Source organism: Dermacentor variabilis, chromosome 2 (assembly GCF_050947875.1).
Source record: "Dermacentor variabilis isolate Ectoservices chromosome 2, ASM5094787v1, whole genome shotgun sequence".
NCBI classification, from domain to species: Eukaryota; Metazoa; Arthropoda; class Arachnida; order Ixodida; family Ixodidae; genus Dermacentor; species Dermacentor variabilis.
In genome coordinates this window covers 96,198,823-96,219,664 of record NC_134569.1, presented here as the reverse complement: position 1 = coordinate 96,219,664, position 20,842 = coordinate 96,198,823, and the positions used below count along the sequence as shown (strand labels likewise).

General features: G+C 42.3%; 1 protein-coding gene across 1 annotated transcript in view; it reads left to right on the top strand.

Moving 5' to 3' along the window:
• Window positions 1-2,129: 2,129 nt before the first annotated feature.
• Window positions 2,130-20,842, top strand: part of Mfe2 (peroxisomal Multifunctional enzyme type 2) — a 61,859-nt gene continuing 43,146 nt past the window's right edge. Inside the window, exons 1-17 of the mRNA XM_075681390.1 lie at window positions 2,130-2,319; window positions 5,708-5,761; window positions 7,432-7,539; window positions 8,129-8,188; window positions 8,315-8,383; window positions 8,477-8,561; window positions 9,259-9,323; window positions 10,798-10,920; window positions 13,065-13,181; window positions 13,497-13,559; window positions 13,744-13,806; window positions 14,369-14,503; window positions 14,708-14,871; window positions 15,100-15,223; window positions 16,951-17,193; window positions 18,344-18,450; window positions 18,545-18,631. Of these exons, the coding sequence (XP_075537505.1) occupies window positions 2,268-2,319; window positions 5,708-5,761; window positions 7,432-7,539; window positions 8,129-8,188; window positions 8,315-8,383; window positions 8,477-8,561; window positions 9,259-9,323; window positions 10,798-10,920; window positions 13,065-13,181; window positions 13,497-13,559; window positions 13,744-13,806; window positions 14,369-14,503; window positions 14,708-14,871; window positions 15,100-15,223; window positions 16,951-17,193; window positions 18,344-18,450; window positions 18,545-18,631 (1,719 nt within the window). The 5' untranslated portion in view covers window positions 2,130-2,267. The remainder of the gene's footprint in view (window positions 2,320-5,707; window positions 5,762-7,431; window positions 7,540-8,128; window positions 8,189-8,314; window positions 8,384-8,476; window positions 8,562-9,258; window positions 9,324-10,797; window positions 10,921-13,064; window positions 13,182-13,496; window positions 13,560-13,743; window positions 13,807-14,368; window positions 14,504-14,707; window positions 14,872-15,099; window positions 15,224-16,950; window positions 17,194-18,343; window positions 18,451-18,544; window positions 18,632-20,842) is intronic.

Here is a 20,842-nt window from a genome sequence, read left to right as displayed (position 1 = left end):
ACAATAAAGATGACATCAAGTGGTGAAAGGGGACAATTAATAAAATTCATCCGCCAATCGTATAATGACCTCCGTCCTGCCTTTTCGTACACTACGGTGTTTTCCAACGCCAAAACCTTCTGCGTGCCCACGACAAAACGAGCGCTACATCGGATGGAAACTGTAAAGAAATTAAATTACATGAAAGCAAATACTAAAATACCTTGGAGTGATTTACAACGGATATCTTAACTGGCAGCCGCATATTGAATATATTGCGACAAAAGGAGCTCGTTCAATGGGCATTTTGCGCAAGTTGAGCAACCGAAGAACAGGTATGCGAAGAAAATCCCTCTTGATGGTGTATAAGATGTATGTTCGTCCGGTGTTAGAATTTGGATGCGTTTTATTCTCAGGTGTCCCAGCATACAAGCTTCGGCCGCTAGTTTTGTTGGAACGAGAGGCGCTACGTCTGTGCTTAGGCCTCCCAAAATTCGTTTCGAATGCCGTACTATACCTGGAGGCAAGAATCCCACCCATAATATGCCGATTTCGCCTTCTGACAGTTCAGACTTTCCTAAGGCTATATGAATCCCCATTAAACCGCCTTCAAATTATTTTCCTCTCTAATCCAGAATTATTTTTTCCTATTCATTGGCCCAGGTTTCATAGACCACAGATTATATTTGTGCAAACATTACTTGAACCACTAAATGTGCACATTCGCGAAGTGCTTCATGATAATACGCATTCAAATTACCCAGAGATCAGGTTTGATGACATTTTCCCAAACCACGCGAAACTCCTCCCTTACGGCATTTTAAACGCCATGATGCAAGACCACCTGAGCAGCCTAGAAACAAACGTTATCATTGCAACAGATGCCTCACAGTGCGAGGAAAAAGCTGGCATTGGAATATTTTGTCCTGCGCTCGACTGGTCTTTTTCTTTAAGGTTGCCTGATTTTGTGCCTATTTTTCTGGCCGAGTTGTTAGCAGTAATCCTAGCTTTACGTAAATTAGACCCAATTATTACAACGGCTGCCATTCTGACTGACTCCCTTTCGGTATGCTCTTGCCTTACCGCTACTAATGAGTCACCCATGCTAAAACTATTCCGCTTACTAGTTCCTGCCCATGTGCGATGTGTTCATTTGATTTGGGTGCCAGGGCATAAAGGTTTGTTTTTTAATGAAAATGCTGATTCACTGGCAAATGCATCACTATCCGGCCCTGTTCTTCCTATTCTACCAGTGACAGCACAGATCACGGCGACAAGATTTCGGATGCGATCAATAAGATTAGCCTTATCAAACCCACATTTGACTGCTTCTCCAGAGTATAAGCACCTGGCATTTCCCTGGCATAGCGAATCCTGTGACACAAAGATGCTGGAGGTCTGCCTCACCAAATTACGCTGCCGCATACCCTCGCTGAATTTCTACTTACACAGGTCGGGTTTGGTTCCCTCCCCCCTCTGTTCTTTTTGTAATGAGGAAGAGACGATACACCACTTTCTTCTATCTTGTCGCCGCTTTACTACGCTTAGAAAAAGATGGTTGGAAATACCTTTTCGAAGAATTGGCCTGGACTTGACAGAACCTGCAATTCTTTCGTTCGGAGCGTCCACTTTGGGATTCAGCCACACGGATGCATGCTTCGCTGTCCGAACATTCCTTATGGAATCTAAACGAATGCCCTGCTAAATTCCTTTATTTTTGTTTTTACTTTTAAGTTAATTATTACCAATTCAATATTACCTTCCTGATGTTATTTAACAGGCAATTCTGCGCTATTCAATGCTATTTCAATAACTATTAGGAAATTTATGCTCCATAATAATTTCGAATAATCCACCCATCTCTTGGCCAATCCCCCATCGTGGGTAGGAGCCACACGCATCACAGGCCACAACAACAACAACTACTGTTTCTATGGGCTTCTGTGCGAGTGCAGCTCAGGAACGCAAGCCGATCGAGGAAGTTAACAAAAGTTTAAACGAGGCGCCAAAAAGCGCGTGTTAGCCGTGTCACGTGCCATTCAAAGATCTAAGGAGTTGTCTAGGTACTTTTGGAGTTTCTAGGTATTCTTTATTCTAGGCTAGGTACTCGAGGAACTCGTGTGGCAACCTTGTTTTTACTTGCGTCTGCTTGCACGGCTTGCACTGAGGAAGCAGCTGAGGGGCGCCGCGTACCTTGCCGGAGGAGGTGCGAGTAGACCCGAGACAGGTTCTCTTTCGGCAGTCGACCGAGACCTGTCACTTCCTTGTGCACCTTGCTCTACGTCGTCATGGCGCTCAAGTTTGATGGCAAAGTCGTGGTCGTCACAGGCGCCGGGGGAGGTGAGCTGTCGAGAAGTTCGTCTGATTTTTCGCGAGCTTTAGCACCTAATTTGACCAGCTGATTCCTATCAAAACAAGTGGTTGCCAGCGTCAGTCGACATGGCCTTCGTAGAGTTTCCTCTTATTTTGAATAGGCGCACAAATGCCTCGCAAGGTCGCACTGATGCTATTCAGCTGCGCAGAATCGGTGTATAAACTGACATGCGAAAAAAAAAAAAGATGTTGACCTTTATAGTTTCTACCCGTGTCTGTCAATGGTCACCGTGCCAGCGATAGCCCACTATGATATTAAGCAAAGAAAAAGAAAGAAACTGCGTGATTCTTGCGGTGTGAGAGTTCGCTGTTTTCAGGATGTTTCTGACGGGGAGCGCACTTAATTGTCTAAGTAAATTTGGGCAGCTGCGAGAAAAATGCGCACGTAGTATTACGATGCTCGTCATAGCGCGGCCTGGAGGGCATTGTCCTGTTTAATGGTGACCTAGAGTACGCTCCGGTGAGCGGTGGACTTCTGTTCGTGTCACTGAATTCGCTTGACCCGAAGTGCATTACCGAAACAAACAGATTGAATATGCCCCACCGCAGAACGTCTCACTTTCTTTCAAGGCCAAATGACATACCTGTGGCGTAATTGCTTTGCTTGTTTCGTAATACGCACGTTATTATTAGTCGATACAGTTATCTCACGAAGATGAGCAGTGTTTTTGAGTAGTTAAACAGCTTAATTTGCTAGTGCATAGTAACGGAGGGTGTGCTTGTTCATTTTATTCATTTCTTTCACCATTTTTTCTTTTGTGTAAGGAGGATGAAATACTTCTTTCCTCTTAGCTGCAGAAGGACAGACAGTCCACACTTTTCCTTCAGGCGTAGCTCATGCTTTGTTTGCAAAGTAAACACCGTTTTTTTTTCTCATTTCCTCCATCACTTAGACGTGTCTCTTCATGGTGCCTTCAGAGGTATTAAATAAACGCACCTCAAGTTGTATGTATTCACAAGGCAGCTGTTCATTGGCTAGTGACTTCCTGTTTCGCCATTTTACAAACCTTGAGCTGGCCTTTTCATGCATATATATATAATGCTTTTTTTGTACTGCAATATACGTACTTGCTCACTACCTACCATGTAATTCTTGATTACTTTTACTGTTGGTTTAGCTTGTGTTATGCACTGAACTTGTCCTGACGTATATATGGGCATGCTTTTAACACTTTTACGGTGGCGGTATGTCTTCAATGCCGTTGCACCTCCTTGTGTGGTGCTGTGTCTCTGTCCTTACACGCAGAACATTAATTTAGGTTATCGAATTCATAAAATAGTGTATGAGCAGTAATAGTGAGCCAGAGATGAACTATTGTCACTGCTGCATGTAGTAAGTTAACCCATAGAACATGTACACTGAAACACTGCAACATAAATACCTGACTGGCATCTTGTTTGTATAAGCATTTTGTAACTGTCGCTAACACTGCTGCACACTCCATTGATGATATATAGCACTGGCATAGACAGTGTGACCAGTCTGCTGTGGCGTTGGCAGCAAATGTTTTGTCAGGTTGCCAAGGCACCATCCATGACAACTACAGTACATATCAACAAGAATGAGAAAGTTGTTAACTTTGCATGCTGGAGTGCGGCATTTTAAAGATGGAATACAAAAAAGAAGGGAAGGACAATGCACTTTTATGCTTGCGGACAACTTTCTGTGCCAAAGAGCGGGAAGTTGTAGAGGCAGAATTCACATAACAGTGTTTCTGAGGAAAGTCTCCATTCTCATCTGCATTAGCTTAAGCTGTGAAAGAGAAAACATAACCATATTAATTACAACAGGAGAATAAGACAGAATACACTACTGAGTGTTAAATCTGACTTCAATTTCTGCTTTTCTCTTACAAGTTGCGGCAAATGTGAAATCATCATACATAGAAGATTTCGGTATCGTTTACAAGAAATAAAAAGTGCTGCCAAACGCTGCCAGAATACTCAGTATAGTAATAGATTTGTAGAATGTTCTTCCTTGTAGTTTTTGCTTCATTGCACACAAGTTTGTCTGTGGATATAGGCATCACTTAACAGTAAGTGATCCTGCGTCCTATGCTCAGTAGTGTACCTGCACTTTTGTTTACAATCAACAGGTATCTAAGATATAGCTACTGTAGTTTGTGATGCTGTGAAAACAAACATTAAATGACAGACCTTTCATGTGTTGCAAAAATAAACCTGTTAAACATTTTCTATTTAAGATACAAACTTATTGCAGTTCCAGGGATGCGATTGTATGCTCCATGTTTCTTTGATCAAGTCGGTGTAAAGTACGATGCTCTGTGAGCTAAAGAGCAGCATAAAAAACATGCAGCTTCAAAGCATTGTGACTTGTATATCAAAATATTCCATAAATATCTTGCTCACTCTAAATCTATCATTAGTCATTGCCATTGTGTACCTTCAAGAATGCAGTATTACATTTTGCAGGCTATTATTTCAACTGCTGTATTCTGAAAAGTATGTGCTTTTGTTCGATTTTCACCCTTCGTGGTTGCTCAGTGGCTATGGTATTGGGCTGCCGAGTACGAGGTCGCGGGATCAAATCCCAGCCGCGGCGGCCCCATTTCGATGGGGGCAAAATGTGAAAACACCCGAGTACTTAGATTTAGGTGCACGTTAAAGAACCCCAGGTGGTCGAAATTTTCGGAGTCCTCCACTACGGCGTGCCTCATAATCAGAAAGTGGTTTTGAGAGGTTAAATCCCATAATTTTTGTTTTGTTCAATTTGCATAAGTTCAACAAATGCAAAAAATAACTTGTAGTGATTATTTTCCCTCATTAAGGTGTCCTTCCGCTATTTCGTTAGGCACTGGCTTTGAGGACTTGAACTAGCTATGGCTAATCTTCAGCTGTTGCCCTGTCACAAACATATACAGGTTATGTTACACTTCCATCATTACTTTATCCAAATTGAATAGACTGAAATATGCACTTCTTTTGCAACGGAGTGTGTCATTGTAACATAAGGCAGCTGTCCCTCTCCCATTTTCTTATTTTAAGAAGCTAAAATTATTTAGTGGAAGAATGTCTTACCCCCTGAAGTCTTTGGCAAAAGCAACAGGAAAGAAAGAAAGGGTAGCATCATATCTATTTGATTATTGAATACGACCTGCAGGCCTAATAAAGGTCTAATCAAGCAGCTTCTTTATAACCCTGTACTCAAATTTAAGGTTTTGTATATCTGTGAATGCATTGTTTAAATAAGACGTAACTGTTGTTTGCATTCTATAATTCAGTTAACTGCACAGCAGGCCCTTAGAATGGCAGATAACAAGAGAAGTACCATGCCAAAATTTGTATTTCTTGGCCATTAACAGTTTCCCCTGCACACGTACATTCTTGCTTGCAGGTCTGGGCCGAGAGTATGCACTCCTCTTTGCCGAGAGAGGGGCATCTGTCGTCGGTGAGTCCTTTCCCACCTTCCTTGAACATAGCCGTGCATGTCCTTGGTCACCCACCAAGCGAGACAGCTGTTCTCTTTGTCTTTTATTTTCCAAAGTCGTGTTTTGCATCAGTTGTGGCAGTCTTAGGAGGAACCAGCAAGAACAAAAGAATTGTCACTTTCCCTTTGCTCTTGTGCAATTGTCTGTGAAGGAAGCAGATTATTCCTTCCTTTGCTCCAGCCTCTCTTTGTTACCCCTATTCCTTTTGCTGCAGTAATGCCAAAATTACAGTGATAATTTGTTTAAAGTCCACTCTTAAGTATGACCCCTGCTTTAAGTATAATTCAGGGGGGAAAAGAACTTTGCCCTAGCAGCAGGGTAAGTTAATGGCACCGAAAAGGGATGAAGAATATTAAGCGAAAGTTTTTCTAATGAATTATCGCTGTTTTTCATAACTTGTGTAGCAGCTGTGCAGCACATGGTGTCAACCAATGGTCATAAGTCTAGATTGCATGTGATCCAAACCATGTCAGGATTGAAAAAGAATTTGAGTTGTTACATGAGTAATTATAGCACTATAAGTTGCCTGTTCTAGTATACTATAATGTTACCCCTTTTTAAGCAGTGTGACATTTGTGTTTTTGTGTTGCTTGTGTAAATCTGTGCCTTCATATTAAATGTCACTCATTGAAGCATTGTAAATAAAGATATGTTAAAGTTTTAATTGATCAACCTAATTTCAAATTGCTTGCCACATTTGATAACAGGTGTAGCTGTATGTATCCTTTTTGCACTTCACCCATACCAAAATCTGAAATCTTAACAGAGCATTATGCATGTGCGTGTTTCGCATATTATGTTGTCGTGAAAACTTCTAGGAAACTCTGCTTTTCTTTTTCATTGTCTTGGCTTCACTGCAGTGAATGTGAAATAGTCGACTCAACTGTGCACAGCTTTCTGCAAATATAACTCTCTGCTGTCAAGGTACTAGAGCACGCATTCAAAAGCCCCCGTAGATGAACATCCTTTTCTTTTTCCTGCCTCTTTTTGGGAAAAACCTTCACTTTAATTTATGCCAGAACACAGCAGGCTAGCATGCTAACATGGCTAGTGTTAGGTCCATTGTACACAGCTGTATGTATATCTTATATCAGCCTATCTGATGTATGGCTTATAACATTCCATTGTTGAAACGACATGAATAAAAAAAGGAGGCAAGGTGCAAATAGGAGCTGCCAAGCTCTGGAATGCAATACATGTAATGGAAGAAGTGCATAACATATATACTTGTTACGTATTTTCTAAATACCTGTTAGTAGTCATAGAAGTCATAGGTAGGGAACATTGTTACTTTAATTTCTTATAATAATTGCTTTCTTCATGCATTCCTATGAGAGAATTAAGTTGAATTGGGTGTCAAGCCATATTCATTGTATTTAGCTTGCCCAACAATGTATCTTTGCTAAGTATGTTGCTTCCTACAGATGCTTTGTGAGGCATGTGCATGATGTAAAGGGAGGATGTATTTGGAGGATGGAGTAAAGGAGGAGAAAAAGTCAGTTTGGTTAAATCATAGTAAGCATTGTTGGGGGAAGTTCAGGAAAGCCATATCTTGGACCACACGAGATGTTTGTGTAGGCAGCCACCTCCGTTTGCATATGACCATGCTTGCTTCTTTTTACTTTTGCAGTCAATGACTTGGGAGGATCTCGGAGTGGTGAAGGGAAGTCCAGCTCTGCTGCTGACAAAGTTGTTGAAGATATTAAAGCAAAAGGAGGCCGAGCCGTAGCTGACTACAGTAAGCTGTTTCCTTATTTCTTATTAATGGGAGACACTGCTCCCTGGGGCCAAAAATGTGCCCCAAAATATTTTCATGTTCTGTTGCTCCAGGTTCGTATAGAGCATATATTTTTGCCTAACTGGACCGCTGTATTATCCTTCATAAATTTAACATTTGCAATAATCACCATGAACATGTTGTGATTTTTCCCTTTCTTTTCTTCAAAATGGCGTTTTCTTTCTTTTTTTCTTTTTGTCAGAAAGGTAGACAATAAGGGAGTGAAGTAGGTCTTAAATATGAAAAGACGTTATTACAGTATTACATCAAATTTTATTATATTATTGCAAACTCTGATCATTCAACCTCATTTTGATATGCCACTCCCCCTAACAACTAGCGTCTCACAATGATCTCACCTTCAGACTAGCCCACACAACAAGCATAAATTTCTGTCAAAATACATACGGTATGCAGATGTGATGAAAATCTGCCCATGAATAAAAAATGCTTTTTTTAGGAGTTTCCCCACTTACTGAAACTAAAGAACAAAAAAGAGAGAAAAAAGTCTTGCATATTTTGTCATTCATTGTTTTTCTCTCCCTTGCAGATTCTGTTGAAGAGGGTGACAAAATCATCAAGACAGCTATAGACAGTTTTGGTCGTGTCGGTTAGTCTGATTTGTCCACTATTTTCTTGTCCATTGCTGTGGATATTCCAAGGGTGTCAACCTTCTTTTGAAGATTAATGTTGAGTTTGTGGGGGGATTGTGCTGAGCCCTAATTTTTTCTTTCAGATATCCTCATTAACAATGCTGGCATTTTACGTGACAAGGCATTTGTCAACATGACCCCTGATGAATTTGGTGAGCTAAACCTAACTTTTCAATCATATTGGCTTACTTCCCTTGTCTTTTTTATTCAAGTTATGTCATAAGAACATCTCTTATGCTTTGCAGACCTGATTCACCGTGTGCACCTGAGGGGTTCCTTTCTTGTCACAAAGGCGGCATGGCCATACTTTAGAAAGCAAGGCTATGGAAAGTAATTGCACTTTTCTCTATATTTTACCTCAAATGAGCTCGTTGAGGCTGGTTGGCAAAATTTGTACTGAAATTTTATTTGCTCACACTTAGTAGTGTGCATGTCATTATGTTGATGCATGTCTCAATCTTTATTATCTAAACATAAAGCATGATAATGTCCATATTGCAATTTTTTACTCGGAACACCCTATCATTGGCCGCACAGCATGTTAGTCAGCACCTTATAATAGCAAGAAGTGGCGAGATCTGCGATAATATGTGTAAGCGCCAAGAGCACTTTCCAGTTTTAAGGCGATCTGCTGTGCTTTTTGGTTCAGGAGTAAACACGTCCTGCCTTTGTGCGCTTGCACATGTCGCCTATCTGGCCACTTCTCACCATTATAAGGCACTGACAGGCCATATGATCCATGCTGGAACGTTTTGGTTAAAAAATTGCAATGGTGTATGTCGCTTAGTATGTGTAACGAATGTACGCAAGGATAGTCTGCTTGCTAAAGTTATGCAGAAGCACTGGGCATTTCAACTGGTTATATAAGGCTGTATGTGCATTGTACCATCATGTGTCTAGTTTTCTTTTTTTTTTTTTTTGCCACTTTTCTTATTAGTGCATCCTTGTGCCTTTCTACTGTGTTCAGGCACTTATGAGGTCATCTCCTGATCAAGTGTTGATATTTCTACTTAAAACACATTTTCAGGGTTATCATGACAGCTTCAGGAGCTGGAATCTATGGAAACTTTGGCCAGGCAAACTATGGCTCTGGTAAGCTTATGCGTAGGGATGTTGACAATAATATGTGACAAAGTTACCTTTGAAAAATAATTGGACTTTACCATGCATACATTTGAAGAGAGTGTCACTGCAGTCTTTGCAACAATGTGTACCAGTCTCGCTAAGTAGCCATGACTAAGGCAACAGATGTTTTACTAGCTGTGATGGTAGTCAACAGAAACCTAATGCATGAAAAGGACACTGAGAAACACTTGTAATAAGTGTATTCAAAAACCCTTGTAGCACTGTGGTAATGTTCCCAATAATATATGCACACCACTCAAAAGTGTGTGTCAATGTGTCAGACTCTTATGTTCTAGAGAAACTCTAATGCTGACATTCTTTGTAGTACGTGGTTCCACCACTCAGTGGCCCTAGAGCCTTGGTGCTGTGTTAACCTTGAACCGCTTCTTCAGACTGTCCCACTGATACACAGCACATCAGCACCCCTTGGTTGGTAGCAAGTCCAGCTTCAACTTTGCCTAGTTTTCAAACACAGCCAATCGGCCTGATGCATTTGCACATCCCTCATGCCCTGTTTCCAGCCTTCCATGCTTGCACCAGCCTCAGACACTCTCCAACGTGCGCTACTTCAGTGTAGATCAGAGCAGTGTAAATTGACTACCTGTCATCGTTTTGTTTCCTCCAGTCACTGTTATGACAGAGTTGCTTATTTAAAATAATTTGATTACTTTAATATCATGTTGCAATTCTGGTCACTGTTAGCGGATGGTATTATCTGTGCCACTGTCAGAAGCATTGCAAAGTTTAGCAGTTTCAGAGCAACTTTGCTTCAATATGGCTGTGTAGAGCTGATGTGGATAAGACTTAGTTAGCAGTGGATACCATGCGATTGTGTTTCTCTTTTTCTTTTCACTCCCTTTTTATCTTATCATTCTGATTTTTATTTCGTTATAAATACAGCTGACTATTTAAAAGCCAAAAAATTCAGGTGCTTTTATTTAATTTCTCATAGACTTAATGCAATTCTATGAGGCTGAACTTGTAAAATAAAAAAAGTTGCCAAGGCCTCCTTCATGTAAGTCTGAAAGAGAGTCCGCTGTAGCCTCTGTATTTTTCATGTAGCATAAATGCAAGTAAAAAAAAAATGAAAGTGACAAACAGGGAACAAGCTGTGCACATGTGCTGGCTTTGCATGTCTGTGTACCTTGCTTTTGAACTTTAGAAGTCAGTACGAACCTCTTTGGTTATGACTGAAATTAAAACCTTCACAAAAGGAATACTTCAGGTATGCGATAAATTAAGGTAAGGGTAGGGGCTACCCTTTTGGGGCTCTCTCGATGCTTGTTCTGTACGACGTCATCACACTGTGGCAAAGAAAACTTGCAGTTGGAGGCTGCGCTTTTCCTTGTTGTTTTCAGTTTAGCAGATGCACAGCTGTGTCAAATTTTCTGGACGTTCTGAATACATTTGTAGTTTACTGTTTCTCTTCATCACTCTTCAGCCAAGCTTGCCTTGCTTGGGCTGAGCAACACCCTGGCCATTGAAGGAAAAAAGTACAACATTGCTTGCAACACCATTGTGCCACTTGCTGGATCCCGCCTCACCGAAGACATCTTCCCACCAGGTCAGTATGTTCTAAATATCTGCTATGTGTTTAACCAGATCTGCTGCTGTAGTTGATAGCTAATAGTCAGTATAGCTAATGAGGACAAGAAATAAAACACACAGGAACAAAGACAGCATGTGGGAAAACTGGCGTCTTTATTTGTAGTGAGGGACACATGTACAGAAAAGAATGGGAAGTAAACAAACTCCTTTGATAGATCTGATGGTAGTGAATGGATGTGGGTGTCAGAGGCAAAGCTTTCTTTTTCACCTTGTTTATGATAGCCATGTTTATTAGCAACCTTTGCATTTATCAAAGATATGTACAGTCGAATGCCATTATAAAGAAGCGGATGGGACCTCCAAAATCCTTGTTTTTATAGGTCACATTGTTGTAAAGGTCACACACGGCACAGCTCACGGTAGAACTGGGACAGGATTATTCCTGCGTTAGGCAGGTCATTTTGTTGTAGAGGCATTTATTCTAGAGGCACTCAACTGTACTCTTATTCACTGCATGCTCACTGCGTGCTTATTCACTGCATGCTAAGAAGTATTCAAGTTGTTAGACTGGGAAGGATTGAGAGTGAGGGTCAACGGAGAGTATCTCGGTGACCTGTAGCTTACAGATGACATTTTCCTGTTCAGCAGTGATGGACACGACTTGCAACAAATGATTTAGGACCTTAGCCGCCGATGTATGAAAGTAGGTTATAGATGAATATGCATTCGACCAAGGTAATGTTCTGTATTTGAAGTAGCAGCTTAGCGCGAATAAAACCATGGAAACAAGAAAGACAGACAAGACTACTTCAAATATGGACGACCAACTAGCCCAACAGTCAACCCTTCTATAATGTTCTGTAGCCTAGCAAAAGGACATGATATTGTGATTGGCATTCAGCCCTTCAAATCTGGGCAGGAGTACACTTCTAGGCCAATTAGTTGCAGGGGGATCCTGATCATGAGGAAAAAATTCACAGAATATAATAGAAATGGGTTGGAGCACATATAGCAGGCATTACCAAGTCATGACTAGCAGCTTACCGCTATCTTTGAAAAGAAAAGTGTACAATCATTCTACTGGTGCTAACATATGGCACAGAAACTTGAAGGTTAACAAAGAAGCTTGAGAGGAAGTCGAGGACTGTGCAAAGAATGATGAAATGAAAAATTGTAGGCATGACATTATGAGACAGGAGGACAGCGGGGTGGATTAGAGAGGAAACAGTGGTAGCCGTTATTCTAGTTCACATTAGGACTGGACAAGTAACGGGTACGCCAAATAATTGTTGATCTATTAGTGCCAAAAGCAGGAAAACATAGTCAGGAATGGCAGAGAACTAGGGGCGGTATTCTTTAGCGATCACTCTTGAAGATAGTTTCACAAGATTTTGCATGACTCTGCGCAAGACATGCCCATGTATATGTACAGCCAACAGCACTTCTGTAGCTGTGCAAAGCACACTATCCTCGCATTGTGCCAAGACTGCTGTCAGCCGTATACTTCGTGTCCAGTTCCCAGTCTCGCGAAAAGGAAACTATCTCCGAAAGTGATCACCCGGGAATACCGCCCTAGGTTGTGTGATAAAATTAGAAAATTTACAGGCACAAGATAATGTCAGCTGGCATAACAGAGGGGTAATTAGAGTTCTTCATTCTGCAGTTTGTCATTAATAGGATGATGTACTTATTTTATGTTCCTTTCTGTATGTGTCCTATGCCGTGACGAAAGGTATCAATAGGTCAGTTAGCCATATGTTGCCTCTTCATTACAAGCTTAGCTTAGCACAGACGAACTAAGCTTGCTTTGTTTATGACATACTTTAGAATGTATGTGGTGCCAGTTTCATAACATTAACTTTTATCTGATGTTTATTTCTTCATGTGCATGTCTTTCATTTTATTTGAGACACCATTTTGAATGACAGTGCCTGTTATGGCAGTGCAGGCTGATGTGTAATTGTTGATTTGGGTACTAGATATATCTGAAAAGACTCCTTATGATTTTTTCTACACTGGTGCAAGCTGACTAGTATTGTCTCAAACATGACTAGTCTATGCTATTTGCACACTATGCACCTTGATGTCCACCGATTACTATAACCAATGTGTGGTTTTCCACTCCTACCGCAAGCATTTATTGTGCTTTGTCTTCTGCAGAGGTCTTCGAGAAGCTCAAGCCATCTTTTGTGAGCCCAGTTGTTGTTTGGCTGTGCCATGACAGCTGCCCTGAAACTGGTGGTGTGTTTGAAGCAGCTGGAGGCTATGTTGGGAAATGTGAGTCTGCTTGTGTGCAACTTGTGCACATGTTTGTTTTATTCACGCACCTTGAAGTTCTAAAACAAGGTTATGGAAATGAAAACATTATCATCACTGGTCATACAGCAAAACACAAAATTGCGTAATTAGGGGTAACTAATTTCTTGTTTCCTGAGGAAATTTTTTTACAAATTGTTTCTTTGTTTTCTTAACAAAGTTTAACAGAAATGAGAAGCTGTATGTCCTGTGCTAATATTTTATTGCGGAAATGTAAGCCAGATCTGTGATGAAGGTTTGCTGATTGAGCATGCATGTTTTCTTTTTTTTTTCTAGATCAGTGGTACAGATCAGCTGGAAAAGCTTTCATCGGTGAAGATTTTATCACACCTGAGAAAGGTAAGGTTCCTAAAGAAACAGATGTTCAAAGAGGGCTTCTAGGATTGGAACATTCCTGAATCTGAATGGTGAATGTGCAAATGCGCTATCATGTATGTGCGTAAAACCTAAATCTCCTTATGCTACACTGAGGAATGCTTTTGTGCTTTGCATCATTACTCAACCTACATTCATTTTCCTCTAGTTCGTGACAGCTGGTCGCAGATTACTGATATGTCAACCGCACAGCCAATGGCTTCCATCCATGGTATGTACTTTGAAGCCAGAACACTATTTACCTTGTTTGTATTATGCGTGTGGTGTCAGCTTCATAATGAATGTGAAAGCAAGGTATATAGTCCTCTTTTCTTGTGCCTACGTCTGTGACAAGTTTTCAAGTGCAATGATTTGTTCTGCATCTGTGTAACTTCATATTTAGATAAATTCTCTAGAAGCAAGGAAACGCCACTATGCTGAGTTTTTAGTACAGAAATAATGCAATTACATCGCCTATGCAGGGCGTCATAGCGAACAGCAAACTAGGTGTACACACACTCTTGAAATGTCATTGTGACAAACTCAGTTTCGGGGTCTGCACCACTCATAAGATACTGCTTTTAATAGCTCATTGGTTAGGCACAGTAGCCCCATGAACCAAAATTAAGGTCTGTAGACTTTGCTAAGCTTACTAATACGCATGTACATTTGTTGTTGTTTTCTTTTGGGGTGGGGGTGGAAATGGGGATGGGGACTTGGATACTGTACCGCAAGTTGAATTGGATCATCTTGGGCGCATTGTGTGTATCTGACACCTTCTCTTTCTATTTCAGACCAGACCAAGTCTCTGATTGAAGTCCTGTCTGGTCAAGCACCGTCACGCCCTGTCGTGTCCACAACACCACCTGTCGATGACCCTTCGGTGTTTGTCTACAACCCTGACACAGTCATCTTATATGCTCTTGCAGGTAAAATGAAATATCTCTTAGTGAATTTCTCTCCATGAGGTATGCACTCAACTGTAATCTATGTTCATATGCAAGCGTACTTTAGGATATATTGATGTTACGAGCATCTGAGTGGTAATGCTTGGATTTGGTTGTGCAAGGTAGAATTTGTGCTGTAGCATTGTGTCTTTCTTAAGTGAGTGTTGGTCTCTTTTGCCCGTTCAGTCGGACTGTCAACCCAGGATAAGGATCACCTCAAGTTTCTTTACGAGGGAGCCGAGGACTTCTCCGTGCTACCGTCGTTCGGTGTGATACCTGCCATGCCAGCTGTCTTTGGCTGTGTTGCTCAACATGAAGAGACAAGGAAACTCAACATTGACCCTACAAAGGTAAGGTTTGCTGTGTACTTCGTGATACGGCTTCTCAGCTACCCTTTCTTTCTCAAGTGAACCATGCTTTCTGCCCAGTTTCTTACTTGTCGATGCTGCCAGTTAGGTTTCCTGTTCTGCTCATTTCTTTATTTATTCATATTGCAGAAAAGTGGGAAGAATCACTTATTCTTCTGCGGTCCTGACATTTCATATAATTTCAACCATGTGTATATTTGTTCTGCATAGATGCTTCATGGGGAGCAGTACCTTGAGCTGCTTCGCCCGATTGCACCATCTGGTGTCCTGAAAACTGAGGTTCGGGTTGTCGACGTCCTCGACAAAGGTTCTGGCGCTGTGGTAATTGCGGATGGTAAGCCTGCTTTGTTTTTTGTATGCATTAGGCCCTTGCAAGCAGCATTGATTATTCTTAAAGGAACACTAACGAAAAACGTAAATTCGAGCTAGGTTGAAAGATTAGTCTTCCGTAATAAAGAATTCGTCATTCATATCAAGAAAAAAGCCTTTGTAAGCGAGAAAATGACAAAAATGGGAAACCACAGTAGTGCCACCTCTTGTGGGCTATGATACCTCTCATGCGATGTCAGCACTGGCTGACTCATAGAGTGGCATATAAGGAGGTCATGTGGGTATTATGTCAAACCATCCATTTTGGTGTGTGCAGTTCAAATTGAGGAGCAGCAGTGTAGCTTTCGGTGGCAGTTTCCTAAGCAACAAAGTTATACCGTATGTTGGCCCAGAGAGGAGATAATAGACTTCTAGAATAACAAGCTATCGACCTGTCTCAATGTTTTCTTTTAGTGTCTCTTGGAGAGGCACTAAATGTTGCGCAGGTATCACCCTCAGACACGCCCCAATAACATGTGCATCATTTGTGCATAAATTTGATGTTGCAGTGCTCATCATTTGGTAAGATTGTCAGGCTCAGATTTATAGACCTGCAAGTTCAAACATCTTTCAGGGGTTTGCTAACAGTTCTTGTACATATAGAAAGCTGTACTTTTTATCTTGTTCATCTTTAAAAATTTTGCTTCTAGTACATTGAACTCACTTTGGTGGTCCATGAAAGGTTCTTCATCAGAATATTGGGGAAGGAGCTGCTCTGACTTCTGTAGAATTGAACGCACAGAAATATAAAGAATTAATATTAGCAGACCTTCTTTCTTGTTATGTCTAATGTTTCTTGCACAGCATTATCGCCAACTGTTCAAGCATTTGCTTTTTTATTACAGCTGCTGTAGTCGTACGTAGCCATGTGCTGCAGCCTTGTTTCTTACATATGCTAAATAGAAAATTAGGCAACAATATCACCTCTTAAATGTTATAAAGCACAGGCAGTGTTTAAAAGCTGAATGTTCACAAAGCTTGGGCATACAGCCTAGAATTATAAAATTGCAATTCATATTGGTATACCATGCCACCAACACAGTGTTGCACTTTCTTATAGGCTTCATGTCAAAACTATGTGGAAATTAAGTCTTTTCATAAAACTTGGGCATCGTTAAGTTTAAGGTGAGCATAAGAAGCATTTAGCTATTGTCTTCATTGCAATAGCAAGCTATACCTGGTGTCTGCACTGGTTTGTGAAGCATTTTGTCTTAAACCCCTGTGCGTCATGTGTGCTTCTGAAAAGTGTAATGATGCAAAATTTTATTTCTACGGCAAGTTATACTTACTGTTTGCACTGGTTAATGGAATATTGCTTGAAGCATCTTAGGTGTCGCGTCTAACCATGCAAAACACTAAAAGCAGAATGCACAAATATGTGAACTTAAATTTCAAAGGCAACAGCCATTATTCACCAGATGTATGCTAGATTGTGCCACAATACCATGTTGCAGCAAGGAGGCTTCACTAAGGTGCATAGTATTTGTGCCTTGCTGTTACACCTGAGGCTACAATTGATGACCACTAGCATGTAGGTCAACAGCACTACTATATGCAAAAGAGACCTGAACTTCCTATTTGCAACCCTTAGCAGTCACAGTCACGCAAAGAACCTTTACTTTCTTTTTTATCCCATGGGTTTGGGTGCTTTGACCTCAGTACACATGTCAATTTTCTGACAATACTATGCAGCGGACACATTTGACGAGCATGGTGAGCGTGTCATCTACACCCAGTGGTCAACGTTTTTTGTTGGGAGTGGAAACTTCGGTGGCAAGAGAACTACTGACAAGGCAAGGCCCTTGGCCAACATTCCAAATCGCAAACCTGATGCTGTTGTCGAGGAGAAGACGTCCATCAACCAAGCCGCACTGTATCGCCTTTGTGGTGACAAGAATCCCCTGCATATTGACCCAATGTTCTCAGCCGCTGGAGGTGAGCCATCATTACCTGAGCCACAATGACTGCTCTTTACTGTTTTGTTTGTGCCCTTCAGTGAAGTTTGCATGTGAGGACGAAGACATGTGGACTGAAGTTACTACATAGCAAAAGTTTAATCTTATTATAATTTGCTGATGACGCGGATACAAAGGTTGCACTAGTTTGTCGTCATTCCTGCAACCCTTATTTTCTAGCTTTAGTCACGTGACCCTCAACTTCAACAAAGCTACTAGTGTGATGGCTCCGTATTGATTAGGGTGCTGTGGATGTGTGGCTTCTGGAATTTCGGATAAGATCTTTAGTGCACCAGTGGATATTGAATGAAGAAATCTTGTCTCCTGGCTGACCTGCCCTGTTCATTCTTCCTCTGCATTGACTTGGCTGTAACCTTCACCTTGTGAATTGTAGGTTTGTACTATGATCTGAAAATTGTAGGGTTGTACTATGATCTGACCCCCCAGAATGAGATCTTACTTTCAACTGCAATGTTTTATTAATCATTTCTGAAAATCACAAACCTGGCGCTGTTGTCTAGTAGAAGACATCAATCAACCAAGCTACACTTTATCACACTTATAGTTCCCATGCAATGTGAGAGCTATAAAATGCCTAATTAACAATGTGTACTGTACTTTCACCACTAAAGCAAGTTTTGAAGTTGTGGAATCTAACCTGTCGGTGTGTGCAAAATTCATAGCTTAGGTTAAAATCTTATCTGTTTAATGAATTTCATCTAAGGTAATCATTGTATTAGACAGGTTAACTGTATTGTTCAAGTTCATAATAATTTTATGACTCAGTGATATGACGTATATAATTTCTGGCACTTTTCAATAGTTTTCAATTTTTAACTTTTTTTTGGTTTGAAGAATAACCTGGACTTGATTCACATGTCTGTTTTCATCAACTGGGAATGCCCTGCGTATATGTTCACTGCATCATGTTATACTGTTCAGACGTACAGCAGTTGTCTAACTAGAACTTCAGTGTAGCATTAACGTCCCCTTACTAGCATATATTCACAGCACTCAGTGCTCCAGTATGTGCTAACTTAAAATTTTCTTTTTAACACAAATGCATCAGTGTTAACTTGGTGAGCTTAATGCATTCTGTGTTACTCTTGCTTTTCTTCACATGTTTACAGGTTTCCCTCAGCCGATCATGCATGGGCTCTGTTCATTCGGCTATGCAACACGTCACATCCTCAAGCAGTATGCAGACAATGATGTGAGGAAGTTCAAGTCTATCAAGGTAACTGACCGACCTGTTTCAGTTTTTCTTGGTGTACATGCCACCATTAACTTCTTGACTGCCTGAGGGTAAATAAATTATTCTCTTCCACCAGGCTAGGTTCACAGGGCCCGTTGTACCAGGCCAGTCAATTCGAACAGAGATGTGGAAAGATGGCAACTGCATTATCTTCCAGTGTTCGGTAAGTCTCTGCCTGTGCTTTCCTAAGGGGGGTCCCTCAACCGTGTTTGTAAAAATTTTTCTTCTTTATGGATGGTTTTAAGGCACTATCAAGGATCATTATCTCAGGGAGATTTCTTTTGTTGAAGGGCTATGAATAGCGGAGTTGCAGGCGAATGGGATCAGTACAAGTCTATTCCATGCTGGCAACATTTCCTCCCTTTGGTGTTTTTTTTCTCTTGGTCTTGTGCATACTATTACGATATTATCGGTAGATACCCGAGAGACGAGCCGCCGCGAGAACGACGACGAAGTGGGTCTGTGCCCTTGGCACGAGAAAATGTCGGCCTGGCACTCTGGCTCCAGTCAAGTGTAAATAGCTTGTAAATAGCCTCTTCCGTCTGTATCTTTCTACACGTAACATTCTGGTGGAGGTGAGCGATCCTCGTCCTCGCCACGGAACTCCGGAGTGGTCGGTACATCGAGCTTGTCACCATGCCTCCCGGTGAAGAGACCACCTCTGCAAAGGCTTCGGCTCGTCCGACTGCTCCCGTCATCACGGTTGCCTAACATTGCGACCCTGGTGTGTTCTCTGGCCTAGAGGGACAGGACGTTGACGAATGGATCAAGCTATATGAACATGCCAGCGCTAGTAACAGGTGGGACCCAACGATCATGCTCGCCAATGTCATCTTTTATCTCGGCGGCACCCCACGCGTGTGGCACCAGACGCATGACGACGAGATAACCAGTTGGGACAATTTCAAAGAAAAGCTCAGGGAACTGTTCGGCGACCCCATAGGCCGCAAGGTTGCCGCGAGAAAGGCTCTTGCATCTCGTGTTCAGACATCTACAGAGCCGTACGTTTCATACATCCTCGACGTCTTGGCTCTATGCCGAAAAGCTGACGATGCTATGTCTGAAGCTGATAAAGTGTCACATGTCCTAAAAGGCATCGCCGACGACGCTTTCAATTTGCTTGTTTTTGGCAACGTCTCGACAATCGACGCCATCATTAAAGAATGCCGTCGCCTTGAACAGGCTAAGAGCCGCCATATCACACACCACATCACGCGGCTACCCAACACTGCTGCTACGCCGACATGTGAGGGTCGGCCACGTCAGGCTACCACCTGTGACGACGTCACCCGTATTGTTCGCTGTGAGCTCGAGGCCGCCTGTCCGCCAGCTTTAGCCGCGACTTCTCCCGATCTGCCAGCAACCACGATTGCAATGATTCAGGCTGTAGTCAGACAGGAATTTGAGAACATGGGTCTGAACTCCGTGTGTACAACGTCTCCAACCCAACGTTCCCCAGTTCTCTTCTGGCCTTCCACATCCCCGACAGTCCTTTTCTGCCATATCTCGCCGCAACCCGTCCGAATGGTGTACCCCTGATGACAGGCCGATCTGCTTCCACTGCTGTTGCATCGGTCACGTTGCTCGTCACTGCTGCAACCGATGGCCACCATCTCCTCGGACATACGCTGCCACTTATTCTCACACTTTTGGACCTTCTGTTCCCTATACCACCCGCCATGAACCCACTGTTGCTGATGCCCCTGCTCCGAACCTTCGCTACAGCCGCTCGCCCTCACTTCGACGCCATCAGTCTCGTTCGCCCCAACACCGCCGCTTCTCTTCGCCGCCTATCGCTTCCCGGACCCAGCTGGAAAACTAGGCACTGCAGCTTCTGGAGGCGAAGCTGCGTTGTCAACCCTGCCCTCAAATCCTCTGCTCACGTTACCAACGAACCAAAACCTTCTTGACGTTGACGGCTATCCTGTCACTGCACTCATCGATACAGGTGCACATCTTTCTATTATGAGTGCTGCCTTCCGACGACGACTCAAAAAGCTCCTCACCCCAGCGTCGGCACGCGTCGTCCGCGTTGCGGATGGCGGTACTGTGCCTATTATTGGCATGTGTATGGCACGAGTCAGCATTGCCGGCCGCCACACCCCTGTCCTCTTCACCGTGATTGCTCATTGCCCCCACGACATAATTCTCGGCCTCGACTTTCTCTCCGCGCATTCTGCCCTTATTGACTGCTCTGCCAGTACCCTTCGCCTTGAGTTGCAGATTCTCGCAGAACCTTCTGACGCACCCGAGTGCCACCTACGCCCCACCGGCTTTATTCGCCTGCCGCCAAAATCAATAGCCTATATTGAACTCTTGTCTTCCCCACCAGTCCCTGATGGCGAGTACCTCGTCACTCCTGTGCCCGACATTC